Below are 20,217 nucleotides of genomic sequence, written 5' to 3'. Positions count from 1 at the left end.
TGCGTTCGCTTGGTATGAGGACGGCTCTGCGCATGCGCGTCCACTTACGTCCCTAAACCAACACACAACTGCGTAGTAGCCAAGTCGCGGCGACTCGCACTGTGCTATTTCGTTCCTGAAACTAACCGAGCGATCAAGCCTATTCTTCAGGATCCCTACGGAAAGTTACGTTATCTCCGGTCCTGGATGTCACTAACGAGCAGGAAGATTACACAGTTCTATTTCGTAATATTTGGCCGGCACATCCCCGGATTCATTTTCTTCACTCCCTCTCTCATTCCGTCCGTTTTCTGTCGTACCCTTAAGATCTCGATACACGATCAAATCCCGAACCACATACCATCGAAGTGTCGGGAGTCATCAGTCTTAAAATCGTTGCGATTTTAAAAGCATTTTCTTCTTACTCTATGACACCGTACCTGTACGGTTGTCGAGAAAAATCAAGCACGCTTACAAAATACTCATACGTAAAAAAAAATTAAAAAAAAAAAAAAAATTAAATTGGACTAGTGACCGATTTGATACAAGTAAACTTCAGCCTTATGGCAAGCGGGATGTGTGAAAAGACGGACACGTAAAACGCTGATTTCTCGACTATCCGTTGTCTATCGATAGACTGTGAAGAAATTGAGGGACACAGGCGATAGACTGTGATGCGACTTACCCTTTTCATAAGATCCTCTAGAACTCCGATCGGAAATCCATCGGAAAAAGATCTAGCTTTGTTGACTAATTCGGTGGGATTTAAATTTGTCCAGCTCACATTTTCGCTGAGTCCACTGAAACATAAATGCGAAAACAAGACAATTTGAGTGACAGTTATAAACTTGGAAGTATTTCACAGAGATGTAATCCCCTCCCACTTTTTTTACTATCGATGGTACTTAGTTCGTTTAGAACTTGATGCAGTATTTTCCCGACAATGCGCACGGAGAGAAATGCTCCGTTTCCCCGGGTGTCACGATAGGAACTCCTGTTATATCAACCAAAAGTCTTTTTAAACTAATAGGAATACTGTTTGAAACAAGGGAAATTTCCTGCTGTTTCAAAGAGCTATTCCAGTTAGGGTAAATCCAAGAAGAAATTTTTCTCAAAGCGACGTTAAAAGTAAACACTAAGCATGGACATGAGGTCCTGTGTTGAGTTCATTAATTGAGAAAGCAGGAAAAAGTATCTAGACCCCTCCGATCGCTTGCGGTGGTACCGACTTACTCCCGTTGAACGATGGCATCTGTTGCAATGCTCCAATTTCTGATACGGAGAATACGGTTCGTACGTATCTTTCTATTTTTAAAGAGGTGGTTTCTTTTACCGCTGGAATGGAGGAAGTAATAGTGACATGAACTTACGGTATCGTGACTGGAACTGGAGGGCCTAGTAACTTCGAACCTTCCCAAAAACAATCCAATGGTGTACTAATGGCACAAGGAATAACAATTTCAAAAATCTGTAACAGAGAAGAACAAAATTTAGCTATAGAGAATGTAATAGATATTTTTTGGTACGTAGTAAAAAGTCAGTTTTCGAGGACCGAAGGGTTGGGTCGGTATCGATGACAATGGGCTGTAGGTACTACTAGAGGCCAGTGCCTCCGTTTGCGACGTTGCAGACTTCTCATTATACTTTATTTTTTCTCTGGAAAACTTTTCAAAGTATTTTCATGAAAAGTATCTTAATGTTTCTCTCTGTAAGAAGACTATTCTGTTTAAATTTCAAGCTCTAGAGTTGCCTTGTTTCTCTACGTTATCTATGTTAATCTATACTAAAAAATAACTACACTGCACTTACTTTATTAATATAATGTTCGCCAAAATTTGGCATACTCTGAGCGTAACAGATGTCCTTCAGTCGCCACGCTCTGTAACAGAAAATAAAATTTAAAATTAGTACGAGCAAATTGCAAAATAAGCAATGAGAAATTTTGAAAAAGGGGGTCATCGTGTGCAAAAAGAGCAACAGTTGGGGATTTCTAGGATTTCTTTATTTCACCGTTCCCTGACTTTCCCTGATTTTTCCGAGATTTTTTTCTGACTCCGAGCTTGCGACTTTCCTCGACTTTCGAACTGAACTTTTTCAGATTTTCCTTCTTTCAATTACGCTGACTACTACCGAACTTCGGACAGAATTTCCAAGCCTGAAGATTAAACTCATAAAAAAAGCACTCCGAAGTTGTCCGCGCTCTTTCGAATGGCACAGACTGAATTCATCGAGTCCGACGCGCTACTTGTGAAATTCCCTGAGCGCCGTGAGTTCCACGACCGTCCAGCTTTTCCAGACGACCGGAAACCCTGCAGTAGCTCCTCTGAGTATTAGCAGAACGACAACGAAATCAGACTTTTTTCCCACACCCCTGGTTCTCGGAAAGTTAGAAGCTAATGTTCCGATATTTCCTTCATTTCCTCGCTTTCAATTGAAAAGTTTACGGTGAACTCGCCGTCCGAGTTACGCATTAACGCCGTGCTGAATGACAATTGTTGAGGCGTCACACGTCGTCAGGAGGGCGGTCCACGTCGCGGTCATCAGGCGTGTGACCACCGACCACCGACCACCGACCACCGACTAGGAGCGTCCTGCGTCTCGAGTCTTGAGGGCTCCGGTGTTCGCGCATGTCCGAAACATTTCGCCCGGAGATTATGTGCGTGTCGATGCGACGTACTTCCCATAACGAGTCAGCCTAAACGCCCATTTATATTCAATCGGTGCTGGGCCATTTGTTTTGTAACGCAGGCGCGAGTCGACTTGCTGAAGAGCTTCTTCTGCGTAAGCCCGGCCCAGCGCCAGCTCATTCGCAGAACCCCGCCTTCCCCCTTCGTCCCCCAACGCCGACGGCCCCCGAATTATCATAGGCGCCGAGACAAAACATCCGAGAAAAACAATTTCAGTAACCTCGCGCTAACAATCTGACAAACGTAATAGGGTGAAGCAGTGGCTGAGTTCGGAGGTCAACGCTACTTGTTGAGCTGGTTGAGCACCAACTTTCGCCAGATGAGGATCAGGACGTTGCATCCACCCAGCCGTTAGGTTAGGTTGTAAGTTAGGATAGGTTAGGGAAGTTACATAAGGGTGGATGCATCGCAGGTAGATGCCAAGTCACGCACTCCGCCAGATGGTGGCTGACAAATGTCGGAGTTCGCACTTTGCTAGGCGAGTTTTTGCAAATAAGGTTAGGCATACTGAACCAATTTCTCAACTCTTTTATCATCGGTCATCATTTGGCGAAATTGAGCGTTGACTCCCGAAAACAACTCGGACAATTTGAGAAGATATTAGTAGCGCGGAGTCCCGAGCAACGGAAGGTGCTGAAGTGCTCAGCCACAGTGCAACGCTCTTCCATCTGATAAACATTGAAATTCGCCACATTCATTGAAGAGGAACTCACGACAACTGGTTCGAGCAGGTGGCAAAAAATCCTACCGAATTTTCAATGAAATTAGCTTTCTCAAAAGATGAAGAATCCTAAAAAAGCTGGCTGAAAAAAGACCTTTTGTTAAAATCACGGCGCGACGCCGCAAAAAGGACCTAGGTCTCTACACTTTGGGAACCTAGATACATTTTGAACAATTCCGCGCAAACGTTGCAAATATAAAAAAACACCTCCGAAAATAAGTTTAAAAAATACTTCCGATTCAGCATTAACTAAACCCCTGCCGATTCATGCTTTCAATTTAGGGTCGGCGAATAGTGTGAAAAAACATCTTAGAATAATGCTCTCTCTCTAAAAAATTCCTCTACATCCTACACTATGTTCTTCCTTGTTAAAACATTGAGTGTTGTAGCTGTTTTAGAGAGCTCTTCAAAACAAGAAACCAGATTCACGCTCTGGAAGCGGGAAACACCATGGAATGAATAAAAACAACCGAAAAAAAACCGAACGGGATAAACATCCTCCCCCAAGGTTAGTAAGTGACTCAAACCAAACCGACCACCCACCGGGGTTTTGGCAAAGAAAGACAAAGCACCCTTCGCAAACTTCACGTTGGATACTCATTGGCCTCTACGCTGGGAGGGGCGAAAAACAACCCTCCATGATCCTATACGGAGGATGGTCTAGTATTTTTTTTCACGTGGTGGATGCATTCGGAGCAGACTAGAAAAAAAATAGGGCTGTCTCGTGCGATATGATGTTGCCACAGTGTTCACTAATGGTAATAACAGAGGATACCGGTCATCATTTCTGAGGAATGATATGGCTGTGTCATCACCGCGATAATTTAAATCTATAAAGGCTCTATTGACTGAATCAAATTAGAGTCATCAAAATCAGCAGAATTTTGCTGTGCAAGTTGGAGATCTAAATCTGTCAAAGGCAGTGATCCGCGGTAAAATCCATATACAGCCAAGAATACAAAATCCCTCGATTTCGTAGAAGAACCACAATTCTCCAGATTTGCATAAAAATCCCCCCCCCCCCCCAAAAAAAAATCCCTAGATCTTGCGAAAGCCAACATTTATATCCCCCCTCCCCTTGTTACGTCCATCAACGCAGCTGATATGCTTCGATAGTCGATCCTTCACGTGCACATTAATAGGAGGGCCCCGACAAAAAATGACGGGCAGCCCACCTTAATTTTTTTAGCACCCTCCGGAATGGATACAGGTCACCGTAACTAAAATCTTGGATAGGTTCGTGCGTTGAGCATCCTCAGGTAAGGAAGTGCAAATAGTGAAAGGGTGGGCGAAAATTAAAAGCTTGGTGAAAATCAATTGAGAGGAAAAAAGGCGATTACGGCGGGACCACAGGACCCCTCGTGAAATCAACAGATGTTGCTCACCTACATGCCAAAAGGAGCGGTTTAAGGCATGTTGCCAAGTTTATCTGCGGGATTACGCTCATTACATGTCCCCTTTTGAATTACGTGAGCCTGGGATGATCCCCATTTTACAACATAAAGCGGAAGACCTGGAAAATTGCCGAAAATATTATTTTCACGGCAAAATGCTGGTTTTTTTTTGAAGTGGGAGACTTACAGATTTACAGGGTTTTTCAAGGAATTGCGAGAGTAATTTTCTGCCGCACACACGCGTACTATCGACAAAAATTGGAAATTTCGCTTTTGAGTTCTCGAATTTTGCATTTCTTTTTCCCTGTCACAAGACTTGGCACTAAAAATTTTTAGATGGCTATCTTCGGCTGAGTTGCTCACATGAAAGCACCACTACAAATAAGACAAGCGGAACCACCACCAGAGCGAAGGAAAGGACGCGCGATGATGACGGCGCAGACATACCACTATTCGTACTCGATGGATGTCCGTGTTGCATCTACAAAATTGAAGGCGCGAGGCGTAAACTCGTTTTTGCTCGGACCTACGCCGCGAATGAGTCGTACCGCAGCCTCGGGAAATAAGTTCAATCACGAGGCCCCTTTCGCGTCTTTCCTTTCTTAGGCTGTATTAGCACTCGATTTTTTTTTTTCTTTCAACTTTAGCTCTGATTATTTTCCCATAATGATATGAACACGAGTTAAAATGCCAAAAAAATGGAGAATTTGCATGCACATTTTAGAGTGCTCCATCTGAAAGTGCTTAAAGAGCTGATTTCATAGTACTTCTATAATTTTTTTCTGATATGGGAAATAGTAAAAAAATAGATTTAAAAGCGAGAAAATGCACCGCCTAGTAACGTCATCTGGCGGCATTTCCCATTTAAACACACGTATTTTAGCAGATCAGATAATTGTGTCATATCTTCTCCAATAATTGTTCAATTTATGAACCAAGGGTGTCCTCGTGTTCAGTTCACTTAGTAGTTTCCATTTAAACACGAAATCCATCAAAGTTCAGACACCTGCAAATCCTCCATTTTGAAATTAAAGAAAACTGGTCACCCTGAAAATCCCTGCTGCGTTAAAAGACTTATCCGAACAATCGGTGGGAAAATGTTGAGGCTCTGGCTGCACGTGGGGGGGAATCTGGCGGATTTTCGTTCCGAGTTGGCACGGAGCGAGCGGCCCCGGGGCCCGGGTCGGTCTATCAAATTACCGGCTGGCGGAAGGTGTCGTGTGGTTTCGCGGTGAAATAGGACCTACTCGCTTCTCGGTGCGCCTGCGCCTGTTGCCTGTCGCGTCCAGGTCTCTCGCTCCGAACCAAGCCCGGAGCCACCGGGAGTGATTCTCTCTAGCGATCTCCGAGTTGGCACCGACCGACCTGCCGTTTCCGGAAGTGACGTCATTCCACAGGCGAATCCAGAGGGTTGGCAACTCTGGCTTGTCTCCATTTAAACCTGTGTGGAATAATCGATTCTTGTCGGAGCGTCCTCTTCGGGAATCGATACATTTCCATAGGTTTCAATGGAGGGAAAACAATGTTGCCAACTTGCTTAATTTGCAAATACGTCATTCCAGTGATGGATTCAGAGTAGGGACCATGGTGGCATGGCCTGCTCATCGAGTCAAAAAACAGAGAAAATCAGGAAGAAAGAAGGAACAAAGGAGGGGGAGAAGTACACGAAGAATATGAATTGTCAACTAAACAAACAAAAAAAAAAAAAATCCGATGGATTATTCGAAAACCGAATTAAAATTTTTGCACGCAACTATTCGCACAACAAAAGGCTGACTGCTTGTCGCATAGCTACAAGAACGAGGAAGAATTTCGTGAATCTTGCTTTAACCGTTCGACATTTACCTGCAATTTACAAGTTTTTGTTTCTACAAATATTCCCGATTCATAGTTTGTTCTTCTACGTGGTCAATAACATTCGTAAATTATAACTGCTACAAAACAAAACAAGGGGGAAGACGATTCCTTGTCTTCGATTGGTATAAAAAATGGCTTTCGTAACAGTTAATGAATAATCTATCCTTGGTAAAAGTGAGCTACAATGACTGCCATTGTGACCATCGCTCTGTCTTGTGGACTAATAACACAGTCTGACGTCACCGTGATGTCACTCTGACATTTCTCTATGACGTCACTCGAATATCACTGTGATGTCAGAGCGTGAGGTGGCCGTCAAAAAGATATCACACTACCACATGAAAAACATATCATTATGACATCAGAATGATGCATAATGGGTCCCCTTTACTTGAGAACGGTTGGAGACGAAGGTAAAACTTCACCAAGAAAAACCCTGAGGGTGGCAAAAGTGTCAACTTACTCGTCTGCCGTGTAAACAGTGACGCTAGCTGCTGCTTCCAACATTTTCAAATGTGTCAGCAAGGCATTTGGGTGCAGAACAGAACCCCAATGGTCCTGCGGGGTTTGAATGAGGAGTTGGTACGTGTTACCAACAGCCTCTCCGAGTTGCTTTTTGGTGTAGTTCAGTTCCTGCTCTAGACGTCCGCCTTCTGCAACAAAAAATTCAGCCAAGCTTTACAAATAATTGTAGACAGACAATAAAAAAATGAGGACAGTGCCTAATTTTTCTTTTTTTGGTATAAAAAAATAAAAAAATGTAAAAATTACGTCTCGAAAAAATTAGTGTATAGAAATGAATTTTGAATGAAAAATTGCCACATCCCGTTGAATTTCCATCTGATATTTTTTAAAAATCGGCGCAACGCGTTCATTCTAGCGTTACGTAACGTAAGCCCTGAACGCCAATGCATCCGTGATACAAGCTCGGATCCCCCTCACCTTAGTACGTTACGTATTTTATGAGCGGCTCCTCGAGAGATACGAGCAGGACTCGAATTCATCTCTGAATTTGCTGCCTAGATTTATAATGCCACGTTCCGTTACGAGAGACTGGTCCTCCTACTTCTATCTGCGCCTGGGTGGCCGTAATATGATACATAAAAAATTTGATGATATCGCAGCCGAACGAATCGAATTCGAGAGGTGTGCGTCCGACGACTGAAACCACCGCGGCGCGGGAGCTCCCGACGCCCAAATTCTACAGTGGCGTGGCGTGAATTGCGATAAATCGATTGTTATTCCATTCAAACCTATGGTAAAGAATCGATTATTAAGGTGTTCGCTGCGAACACCCTGTTTATCGATCCTTTTCTATAGGTTTAAATGGCATAACAATCGATATATCGCAGTTCACGCCACGCCACTGAAATTCTAATAAACTCCACGTATAATGTTATCGATGACGTGAGAGGGGTCAGCATATTTTGCCAGGAAGGAATCGCGTCAATGTTGGATGGGCATTTTTCTGAGTAGGATCAGTGTCAACAGGGCGGCAACTGGGAGGGAGGGAGGAGAGGCATTTCAGCGCAGCCACCAACATCGATTTATAGAGATACTAAAAAAACCCAAGAAAGAGAATGAGAGGGAAAAGAACGACACATATAAGGGATTTTAATTTTATTTCTGGATTGTTGAGACGTAATCACTAATCGAATGCTACAATCGGGTGCTACAACTAACGGAAACTCCTTTGGATTACTTAAGAAGAGAGAAAAGCGGGAGTGTTTTCAATTTCTGAACATGCAACTAAAAAACGAATAGTTCCATCGAGGCGCCTTGTTAGTCTAGTCCTTGAAAAGAGGGGGCGCCTTCAGTTTTTGAGAATGCAACCAGCATATCCGTATAACACGAATAGTTGCATCAAGGCGCCACAAACAATGCAGTCAAGCGCTTGTTAATCGGACTGAATATTTGCATATGCACCACGCACATCCAAAGTATTGGAGATATGTGAATAATATAAGTGAAGTTTTCAATGTTGTTTTTTATACTCGTTTTCTTTCTTCTATTATAATTGTTAAGTTATTCGAGGAACTTTCGATTAGTTTCGATTAGTTTTTACCATAAATGCGAACGCAGTAATTGATCACTGAGCGGCAATCGGCGGGTGCGGATTAATCGATAATCAATCGATAGTCGGAGCGCTCCAACTATGGAAGGTGGAGCTAGAGTGATGGGACACACTCCGCACGCATCGAGAGATGCACACACGTGATGAAAACCGGTAGCACCGGTAATCTAATTAAACCGGACATGACTCAAGTCGCGAGTTATAAGTCTTTTCAGTTTCGGAGTAGCGGGGCACAGGGGCACAATATGATACAATTAATATTAATGAGGACCACACGCAGATCGCCGCTCGACCGCGCCGTTTGTTTTGGATTTGAGATTGAGAGAGCACCCCTTCCCCTCGCCGTCCCCCTCAACCCCCCCCCCCCCTCGGGGCCGTCGAGCCCCCTCCTCTGGGAGGAAGGGGGGATTGGAGTCGCTGTGCCCTGCAACGTCGCTGACGTCAATCCATGAACGGTGCATTTGGCCGCCTGTTCGCCAAAACTGTGAACCATGCGGCATTTTTGAACATGTCGGCACATTATGAGGGTGCATTTCCGGATTTAATAATTTCGATCGACGATTCTCGCTAATTCTGGAAAATAACGTCAAGGCTTATCCCGGTATTAAGAAATGGATGTTTTCACCTATAGATCTTGAGAGAGGCCAAGAGCTAGGAACCTGGGTCCTGCGTACACCAGTCTCAGGAGTACTGGACACAACAGCCTCAAAAAATGACTTCATCTGACTCTGATTTACTCTATACTCTAAGACAGGGAATAGGGAATCTTAGGCTTTACGGACTTCTTATTATAGAGTATAAAAATGGCAGAAGCTGCCTGCAGATGAACCACCAAAAGTGCAGATGATAAAGTTTCTTTTCCTCGAACTTTTTCTCAAACCACACTGTCTGGCGTATTTTCTCAGTTCGGGAACCAGTACTGTACATCGCATTCGAAAACAAATTTCATTTTGAACCTCTACTACTACTATGTTGATAACAAGTACGCACAAGGTTGGCAACAGCCCACTCCCAACCCGAGTCGCCGCATTTTCCCCCACATTCCCCCTTTTCCCCAGGAACTATATTACAGTTTCCTGCAATTTACACTGTGCAGTACTGGTTCCCGAACTGAGAAAATACGCCAGATAGTGTGGTTTGAGAAAAAATTCGAGGAAAAGAAACTTCATTATCTGCACTTCTGGTGGTTCATCTGCATGCAGCTTCTGCCATTTTTAAACTCTAATAAGAAGTCCATAATGCCTAATGTTCCCTATTCCCCGTCTCCAAGAGACTCGGCCGCCATGTTGTACTCCACTCTTCGTCAGAAAGAAAGACTTGGACAAACCAGCGACCACCACTGGCTGAAGCCGCCCCTAGGACACGGCTCCACGGTCACTTATCAAATTGACCTCGGTGGAGGCACCCTGGAACGATGCGGGGGCGGGGGGTGGATCTCCCACGGTAGCGGGGACGCGCCCCGAGTTCGACAAAGACCCGTGACGAATTGATAACGTCGCACCTGACTCTGGAGGCTCAGGTGATTCTCCGGCTGGACCGGTTAATTAGGCGACCACCCACGCCCACACCCCGTCGCTCGATATCCACCCTCCCTTCGATCTCTTTTCACCCCGTCCCAATACCACAGCTTTGCGAGGGGCAAACGTTGCCAAACGAATACGGGGACATCGAAACGTTACTGCAGGGATCGTTACTGACTTCCATCATATCGTCGTTCCTCTGACGTAAAAGGCAGTGGCCTGGCGTGCTTTGCGATGGATTGATCTGCCGTTTAAACCTATGTAAAAGGATCGATAAACAGGCGAACACCTTAATAATCGATTCTTTAACATAGATTCGAATGGACAAATATCACCGGTAACAGCATACACCAATCACCACTTGAGCCCTGTTTTACATATAGATCCATGCTTTCTGGGGCTCAGAAGGCACAAAGATTCCGCTCAACATTTAGGTCACAGTGTTTTTGGGCGCTATAACTTTTTGGACTCCGGCACAGAATTTCACTTCAAAATGTTTAGTAGCGTAGAAAAATCGTCATTACTTTCTTAGAAAGTTAATGTTTCATGGGGAGAAGTTTGGCAACAACCGTTGTTGTTCGTGCGGCGTTTTCCTTCGAGTGCCTAGGAGAAGAGAGTATAGCCATTTCCGTCCTCTCACTCCTCAGAAAGTGTGCCGCTCTCTGATTGGTTGGCGAGTTTTAGGCTTACATGGTAGCTCCTCCACTCCTAACCAGGGCAAACAAGCAAGATGGCGACAGAGTTCTAGACGTGATTGGAACTATCCAGTTTCCGACCTCCGAATTAACTTCTGAACGACCTTTAAAGAATATTTTTGCAAAAAATTACACTATTTGAGTAATTATCATTCATTTCTCACCAGATTGCACAAATTCCTTTGGGTCGGGTTTGTTAAGATTGGTCAACCATTGGGAAGTCTACGATTGGACTGCATTTTGCAATTTGGACCTATGAATTCTGACTCATCGGGAAAAACACTATGCGCATAGGGAAACTAATGGCGCATACGTTGTTTTTGAACCGGGCTAGAATTTATAGTTCCAAATTGCAAAATGTAGTCCAACTGATGAACTGACCAAAGACCGGCACAGATACGGCGATGGTCTTCCTAAATTTTCCTCAGAATGGCAGTATTGCAGTGTTGCAAAAAGTAGTCCATTCGGCAACAGAGGTCGCGAGTCGAAAGACGTCTTCATTCCGTTGAGCCTCGAGTACAAAGGGAGCCTCCGTCATTCATACGTCACCCTTTGAATGAGCAGAGTCCAGTTTTACGAGGAACGCCGGGGCAGAGCCGAGTGACAAAAAGGCCGGCTAACGTCTCAAAGGAGGAGCGACTCCTATGAGAAATGGTGCAAGAAACTCTCCGGAACGAACAATAGAGATTGCGTGCGCCGTTCTCGGGAACGTAGTTTTGTCAACTTGTGGCATTCGAAGCGGTCCTTGCCCGGCACAGAAGAATCGAATTCCGATGCTTAACGGCCACGGGCGGACTGGATTTCGCTTGACATCTTCCGTGGTTCCGCGTTAAAAGATGCGTAGCATACCTCGAGGGCAAAAATTAAAAATCTCTCGTTGTAAGAGGTGACAAGCGAATTCTCTTAGATTTTCGAATTCCCTAACTTTCAGCAATTTAAAATATTAAATTCCTTGGTTTATCATGTTTCGTTTTCGCACGATCTCTCGTCTATAAATTTTTCACAGAAAATTACTTCAGAGCAGTAAGACAGTAAGCCTCCAGAAATTGAAAAAGGCAATTGTTCGGCTGGAGGAAATTGTCGAAGTTTCTCAAAATTCATTCACACGTGCTAAATTCCCTGACTTTTTAAGAACTTGACCGCACATTCCACGATCGGAATAAGGAAGGTCGTCAACAGGGTTCATGCAGCCTCAGTGCTAAAAATTCAAGCACTTTTCAAGCACATTTTTCTGAATTTTCAAGCACTTTTCAAGCACTTTCAAGAGCCTTTTGGAAGCAGTTTTGCGCGAGATTCAAGAAATTTTTCCACAGGACCTTTGACATAAAAACTCCTAATAGCGAGACAGATATCAACAACCAACTAAAATGAGTATTTTCCTCTAATTAAAAAATACACGGATGTATAAATGAAAGACCATCCCAAGTATCAGTACCAATACTGACAACCCAGTAAGTAAATACCTCTAAATTCTAAGCAAAAAAAAGTAAAATCCTGGCTCACCGCATAAGTTTTCGACCAACTACCCATCCATACTTACACCTGAATGTTTTATTCCAATTTATTCAAAACGTTGGTTTAAAAATAAAAAGAAAAATAAATGATAATAATAAATAAATATCTTACTTTCATATTCATTGAGACAACGTTAATCATTAAGAAGTGATGGATATCGATAGGTATAAGATGGGCTGAAGATGGTGCAACTTATGAAAGAGTTAATAGAAAATCTGCATGCTATCCGATGGGTTAAATCCGATGGATATCGATAGGTATAAGATGGGCTGAAGATGGTGCAACTTATGAAAGAGTTAATAGAAAATCTGCATGCTACCCGATGGATTAAATTCATGAGAATAGTAGGGTACTTGGACAAGAAGCTCAAAATTGAAGATTCATTCTTGATAAAGCTGAAGCAAGATGTTTTCTGATAGTCTTTCACTATTGTAAAAATATTTGAATTTTAAAAGTGGGATTTCTTAATTTGAAGCTACACGTAAGGAGTATGTCTGGAGTATGGAACGGCACATCATTTGAAAAAAGAGTCTTTATGAACACTAAAAAACCGGACGAAAGAAGAAAAAAAAAACACTTTCAAGAAGATAATGGACCCACATCATTGAAAAAAAATAAGGTAAAAAAACCAGAAGTAAAAAGAAAAAAATGTTAATGTGAAATTAAATAAATGTAGGTATGAAGAAAAATGTTTTTACAAGCAGTTTAAAAAGTTATAGATTTTAACCGAGACTTATGGTTCTTTTTCACAACTGTTTGGAGAGTTTCGAAATTTCTCCTTCAACGATTGCTAACTCTTCTTTTTTTCTTTTGGCACTTTGGCGGAAACTATTGGACTTAACAATTAATGAGAGATCTTGCTTCTTTTCAGCTTGTTCTGCCAGGTCGTCTGCACCTTTTTCTAAGGTCTTTACATCTTCACATAAGCGTCTTTTTCTCTCTTGTAGAGATTTTGTTTTTTCTGACTTTTCATTTTTAATAGCTGTGAGAGCCTTGATTTTCTTTTCTTCCTCTAAATAGGTAGCATATCTACTGCGAGCACCTGATACACTTTGTCTTAACTCTTTGGTTATTACCATACTGGATAAGCTCTCCATTTCATCGGTAAACTCATGTACATAACGCTGTGCTATGTAGGACTGCTCCTTTAAATTTTCTACTTCTAGGTTTTTATTTACACTAAAACCTCTCTCCACTGATGCTTGTCCATGACTTAAGAGTAGAGTTATTTTGACAACTTTCCATAAATTTTTGTATTCATCCTTGTCCATAAAGTTAATATAAAACTCATCAACTCTTGACTTCTCTTTATAAGGCTCATAGTGTGCAAAGGTGACAGCTTTCTTTAAGACAACGTTTTGATAAAATGAATCAAATTCATCAAGAATAATATCAACTTTACCAGCTACGACTATTTTACAATCACACAATGTATTTAAGACAGACCTCATTTTCTTCTTGCAAACAGCTGACCGACTAACAGGAGAAGAATCTGCATCTAGGTGAATCATACTTCTCGGATCCAAACAGGACAAATTTCGAACTAAGGCATGTGATATTGGAGATTTTTCTAAAATTTTTGACAAGACATTCTTGTAAAATCTAATAGCGCCAGTAATTAGATCAAAGTTATCTTTTTCAGCCACTTTCAGCAGCGACGAAAGACTGAGCAGGCAACTCAGCAGAGTAGTTCTCGTTTCAATTTCAACACGTTTTAATACTTTCCAGCGTACGTCTGAAAAGTCGAATGCTTTCTCATTTGACCTCCGAAAAAGTGGATCTGAGAAATTCAAGCACGTTTTCAAGCACTTTCCAAAAAATCAAGCACTTTCAAGGCCTTGAATTTTTTTTTTAAAATCAAGCACTTTTCAAGCACTTTTCAAGCTTGCATGAACCCTGGTCAAAATATCGCGATGAAGAGTGTTATTATGCCTTTGCAAAATCTAAAGATTTTTTGTGGATAGTAGGGCAAATCCGGCTTGAAAATTCATGACCGGGTGGGAAATGAACTTAAATATCAAAATTCCCGATTACTTCCCCGCACTTTCCTGGTTCCCTGCTTGGCAAAATTGGTCCCGACTTTCTCCGGCCCTTCTTGTGAGAAAAAAAACTTGTTCCAAAATAGAAAAGGTTAATCTTGTCGCCGTGCTATACATTCCTACAAGACAAGAGACGTGTTGTTTCGGTGAAGTTTGGAAAATTTAATTCTTAGGTCCTTAAAAGCAGTCTTCTCTTCGAACGACGAAACTCCCAAATAAAATACCCTGATTTCTTCAGGTTTTCCCTGACACTGGCCGCTCTATCCCGGCATACAGGAGAGTTTTCCAGAAGCCTTAGATAAGTTCTCGGAGGTTCCGCGGCGGGAGCGAAGCTCTCGACCCTGGCGACGAATCGCCAATTCCCGGAGCCAAGAGCCGGGGTTCGTTTCCCGGTACGGCCGGTCCGAGTGCCCGCGACCCGCGACCGTTTCCACATAATTAAATGCCAATTATCAATCGAACGTTGCCCGGTGACGTCTCCGTCGTCGAGCGGGCATTGTGGATTCGTAATTTCGTGCCCGATTTAGCCCGCGAGATGGACGGGATCGTCTTCGTTCCGTGCCTTTTCCTCATCCGACGATGCTCCGTTCTTGTACGGCTGCGTAGTTTACGCGTGCCTTCCTACGCGTCCTCGCCCCCCCCCCCCCCCCCCCCCCCCGTCGAGGCGAGGGAGGGGGCAAAAACACACTGCGCTTGCTTTCACTTTCATCCTGTGACCTCTGCCCTTAAACGGACTCAGCTCCTCTGCCGTGCTAAGTATAAACGCCGTGTGCTGCCGTGCCAAGGAAAAACGCCGTATGAGCCTTCAGACGTTGCCGAATTTCCCCTGGAAAATCACTAATTTTCAGGGAATTTTTTGATCATTTTCCTACAAATTTCTCACATAATTTTGTTTGTAATTTGATCTGAAGTGTCGTCATAATTCAAGGAAAAATATTCATAATTTCCCTAAAAAATAAACATGTTATCGAAGGAAACATGGCAACTCTAGAATGTTCATACGGCGTTCTTCCTTAGCACGGTGGTATGCGCCTCGAAACGTTGCCAAACGGCCTTGGATAGAATACAAAAATTTTGGAAAACTTGTGAATATTTTTCCCACACTTTTCCGGAAAATATTCGCACGCGGCCCTGTGTGCAACACTACAAATAAGATGAAACGGAACCATCACAACGTGGCAACAGAGCAGGAAAAGTTAAAAACCTGGGTCCGATTACGTCCTTCTCATCTTCGGCGCTTTTCTTCGCGTAGCCTTTAAAGCACCACTACAAATAAGACAAACGGAACCAATGCAACGTGGGAATAGAGCAAGGGAAAGGATGCGCGTGGTTAACGGCGCAGGGATGCAAATATTCGTTCTTGATCAATGTCCGTGTTGCATCCTCGAAATTGAAGGCGCGACGGCGCGAGGCGTGATGATAGGGCTGTGTTAATGTGTTATTGAGTCTGAAATATTTCAATGTTTCGATGAGAAATACCCGCAACTTTCCAAAATAACTAAATACAGTGTTCGAAAAAATTTGGCAACGTCTAAAAGTTTGTACTGCGTTCTTCCTTTGCACAGCAGTACTGCGCTCCGAAGCTTCCATCACGTTCGCCTACCTTCAATAGGAAAAGACGTTGTTCCGTATGAATCCTTTCGAGTGGAGAAACAATTCCTCAGAGACGAGGTGTAGGCTGATAATGAGTGAAAAATTTGAAAAATAAAGAAGTTGCTTAGGATTGTAGGAAGATAGCATTCCCATTTACCTATCAGAATTACCTTCCGATTTTTCAGAATGATCTCCCCATTCAAATGACCTCCTTGTCCTTAAACATTTCAAAGTAATGACTTTTTCATGCGGCTCAAAAATGGCTTAAAAACGGAGAAAAATTAGGGCTGCCTACTTGCAAAGTTCACCACGGAGATTCCGAATTCCGGAAAGCGATCCCCGACACATCTTCGAATGTGCAAAATTGAGCCGTTTGAGAAAACGAATCTGGGTGAAGCGATTCGACGTAAACACCTCGGCCATTGGGTCTGAACGCGAGGTCAGCATGCAGTGTGTGGTCCTGCGCACTGAGCGTTCAATAAAAGACGTAACAATACGTCAAGACGAGTTCGAAAAAGCACTGAGCTGAACGGACGACAGGGCTCGACATAATGTGTAGATACACCGTTGTGTCAGGAACATGACGAATATAGGCGATGATACACACTCGGGGGTGCTCAGAAGAGGAGGATGAGGGGCAGCGGGGATAATGAGATAAAGGCAGAGGACATACATCATTTACTTCGCTTTCCGGGGAGGCCACCCGTCGCGACGTGTGGTAAATAAACTTGGCACAAGCAAACATCGTCGTTTTCCGGATGAAGGAACGTAACTCCATTCCGAGGATGCAAAATTGACCGGAACATTTCAATTTGGAGCAAAAAAGTACTCGTGCAATTTTCGTTCTAAGTTTTTCGGATTTTTGCATGAGCTCAGGAGGAAAGTCGATGAAATTTTCAAATATGAAATGCCCACTATTTTCCCGATAAAAATACGATTTGCGAGGGGAAATTTGACAACATTGAAATGTAGTTACGTTCTTTCGTAAGAGAAATTATCAGAGGTCGCGTTTCAACTATTATTGTTGCCTTTTCGCCCGACTGCACTGCCGCGCGGTCTCAGGAAAAGCACCGTGCGACCATTCGAATGTTGCCAAAATTTCCCTTAGAAAATATTCAGTAAAGAAGGGTCTTAAATATTTTTATTTTAAAAATTTCAGACACTTGAGATCAAATTATGAACGGGATGCTCTGAAAAAAGGAAAGAAATATATGTAATAAAAAGATTTCCCGAAAATTCATGATTTTTTCAAGGAAAATTTGGCAACGTCTACAGAAGGTTGTCGTTATAAAAGTGGTTCCATTGGGTTTTCCGTGAAATTTTCTTCCAGTAGCACCCCTTGAAATTTAAAATGTGACAAAATAAACATCAAAATTTGCAGTTTTAGTAAAAAATTTCATGTCCGACCTCTCTAATTGACTCGATCCACTGTGTGGCGCCTGCAAACTGGCGGCATACAACATTCAGGCATACCTAATATTTCAAAATTTTTCTTACTGGCGTGTTAAGGAGTTGCTGATTTCTGCTTTCTCCATGCATATTCCAAGTTCGACCGTAGAACAGGTGGCGACGACATTTTCCGAGATTTTTTCTCAAGTTTCATGAGAGAAAATTTCTGCCGTGCTAAGGAAGAACGCCGTATGAACCTTCAGGCGTTGCCATATTTCCTTGAATAACCAACAAATTTACTGGGAAAATTCTGAGTATTTTTCTTCCAATTTTTCAGACAATTTAGTTCTCAATTTGATCTAAAACATCGGAAAATTTTAAGGAAAAATACGCATAACTTTCTTCAAAATTACATGTTTTACTGGGGGAAATTTGGCAACTCTCGAGTTTTCATGCGGCGTTTTTTCTTAGCACGGCAGATTTGACAACTCTGGGAATGTGCAAACGGCGCGCGGTGTTTTTCCTTAACACGGGATTCAGGCAGTACAGGGAAAGTGAGCTGGGCGAATCTATAAGGGGAATCTCGACCGGAAGGGAGATATTTTCAAAGAGCGTATTTTATTTTCATATCAGACATGCACTCCAGGAGCGAATGGGACCGGGGCGGCTTTCGACGGTAGGTGAGCTCGTGGGTTTCTTCACTCACGATTTTTATGAACGCTCGCGCTCGGTAGGAGAGCGGATGCGCCGAGATAGATCACGGATCCAATAATCGATTGGCAGATCCCGGGTTTTAACCGGGGATCACTCATCTCCCGCACTCTTGCCAGATTCACCGATCCTTCAATGGACCTCTTATAACGCTGAGAAAAGCGGCAGGGTGACCTCAGTTAATTTTCTTATGAACCCAATGACGTTACAGGGCGTCTGGTTTTTTTTTCATTATGGGAAATCCTGATTTTTCCTGATTTTTGACAGCTAAATCCTGATTACAAAATTTTATCAAATCCTTATTTTTGGCGGACAAAAATCAAAATTTTTGCATAAGCGTATGCGAAAGCAGAAAAAAATCCGACCGGACAGCCGACTATTCTCAAATCCTGATTTTACGACCACTTTTTCCTCAAATCCTGATAAACCTCAAATCCTGATATAATCGGGAAAATCCTGATGCTAGACACCTTGCGTTACACCGTACACGTTAGACAGCCTTAAATCGCGATCTTTTGTTTGTATATTCTTTGAGACTTGAGGTTATTTTCTACACAGTAAGAGAAAGTACCCGAAATTTTGTTTTAAAATGGGAAGTAGAACACGAAGTAAGATCATATTCCTCGATCAGCTTTGTCTTTAGACTATCTTGACCAAATATTAGTGTTGAAAAGTTGCTACCTGGTTAAAAATCAGGCGCAAACTGACAAGATCGAACCAGGATCGCAGGAGTGATAGTAATGCGCTAGCCATTCGCAAGACGCAACCTGTGAGGCACCCAAAGAAATATGAGAGTACATTAGTTTCGCAGGATTTTTTCTTCATACCCAGACGTCTCAGAATAACCTAGGGTCACAGTTGATTTAATGTAAAATTGAGTTGAGCAGCCAAATCGATTTGTCTGACATGATCAGAAGAAAATTAAGCCAAAATAACCGCAAACAAGGAAAACTCTCACTGCGTATGTATGTGCCTACAGATCGTTTGAAGAGAGGAAATTCAAAACCTAACAGGCGCCTTCAGATGTTGCTATGAATGTACATGTATGGTATCCCTCGCTATAGGAGGACCTAAATTTTTATCTTATTTTCATGACGAGAATTTACATTTGCAAGCCACTAAATGCCGGTGAGACAAACGGTTGTCCAAGCACAACCTCAGCAACGCTCGATGGCGCTTGCCTGGTTTTCAATTCCCAGTCTTCATTTAATAATGTCGCTCCGTTTAAATCACGGAGATACGTCCGTTAAGGAATGCCAGCCGATGGACCGAAACAGAAAACCAGGGATGAAATTCTCGTTTCTCCCAACTATCTTACGATACCGCGTCTGGCGACGATTGTAGTCGATTGTTGAATCGTTATAAATAAGCTCCATCTTAGCAATGCTGTTTATCGATCAAGATTATTCGATTAATCGACCCGCTTACCGGTTGTCATTACGGCAACGAAACAATTAACCCTTCCCCGCCGGCCATGCTGGATCCCGGGCTGCAAATGAGACGCGGCGTTGTAGGCAACAATGTAGGCATCAAGGGGGATAACGAATGGTAAATGGTGGAGAGATAGAACGGAGCTTGGAAGGAGGAAAAAGACAAAACAGGAGAGCAGGGTTGCCTAATTCGGGGAATTTCAAGAAAGCTCATGTTTACCATAATCCGTGGCATATTGCGCAAAACCATAGCGATATTTCAACGGACTATACCACTATCTATCTTTTTCGGCATTTCGCGATGCACCTGATTTCCTTTCGGGATTGTTGGTCGAGGAAAAGAGTGACATCCTTTCAGCACTTTGTATCAATTATTATGATATATGCCTAGCGCTATGTGAACTAATCTGGACTTGAAAATGTCTGCGTACTGGGTACCATCCAAATGTGAACGTAAAAACTTTTGGTCTTCTTTGGCGCGATGCTGACGCCAAGTAGATAGATGGACATATCTGGACTTGAAAATTTGTTTTTTGTATTCTCACAAGTAAATGATAAATTTGCCACTGATTCCCCCGCTCCGAAATAATAATTCGAGAATAACCCAAAATAA

The 20,217-nt window shown here is 42.8% G+C and overlaps 1 protein-coding gene across 2 annotated transcripts in view; it reads right to left on the bottom strand.

The window, feature by feature from the left end:
- The window catches only part of ptc (protein patched), a 96,035-nt gene that overhangs the window by 25,304 nt on the left and 50,514 nt on the right, over window positions 1-20,217 (bottom strand). For both annotated transcript variants that reach the window (XM_019046959.2, XM_019046958.2), the window contains exons 3-6: window positions 7,102-7,291; window positions 1,789-1,858; window positions 1,350-1,447; window positions 665-779 (exon numbers count right to left, since the gene is read on the bottom strand). In XM_019046959.2, coding sequence (XP_018902504.1) covers window positions 665-779; window positions 1,350-1,447; window positions 1,789-1,858; window positions 7,102-7,291 — 473 coding nt within the window. The remainder of the gene's footprint in view (window positions 1-664; window positions 780-1,349; window positions 1,448-1,788; window positions 1,859-7,101; window positions 7,292-20,217) is intronic.

Source organism: Bemisia tabaci, chromosome 1 (genome assembly GCF_918797505.1).
Source record: "Bemisia tabaci chromosome 1, PGI_BMITA_v3".
Classification (NCBI taxonomy): Eukaryota; Metazoa; Arthropoda; class Insecta; order Hemiptera; family Aleyrodidae; genus Bemisia; species Bemisia tabaci.
Note: the sequence above shows the minus strand (reverse complement) of the source record. Positions and strands in the feature narration are given on the sequence as shown.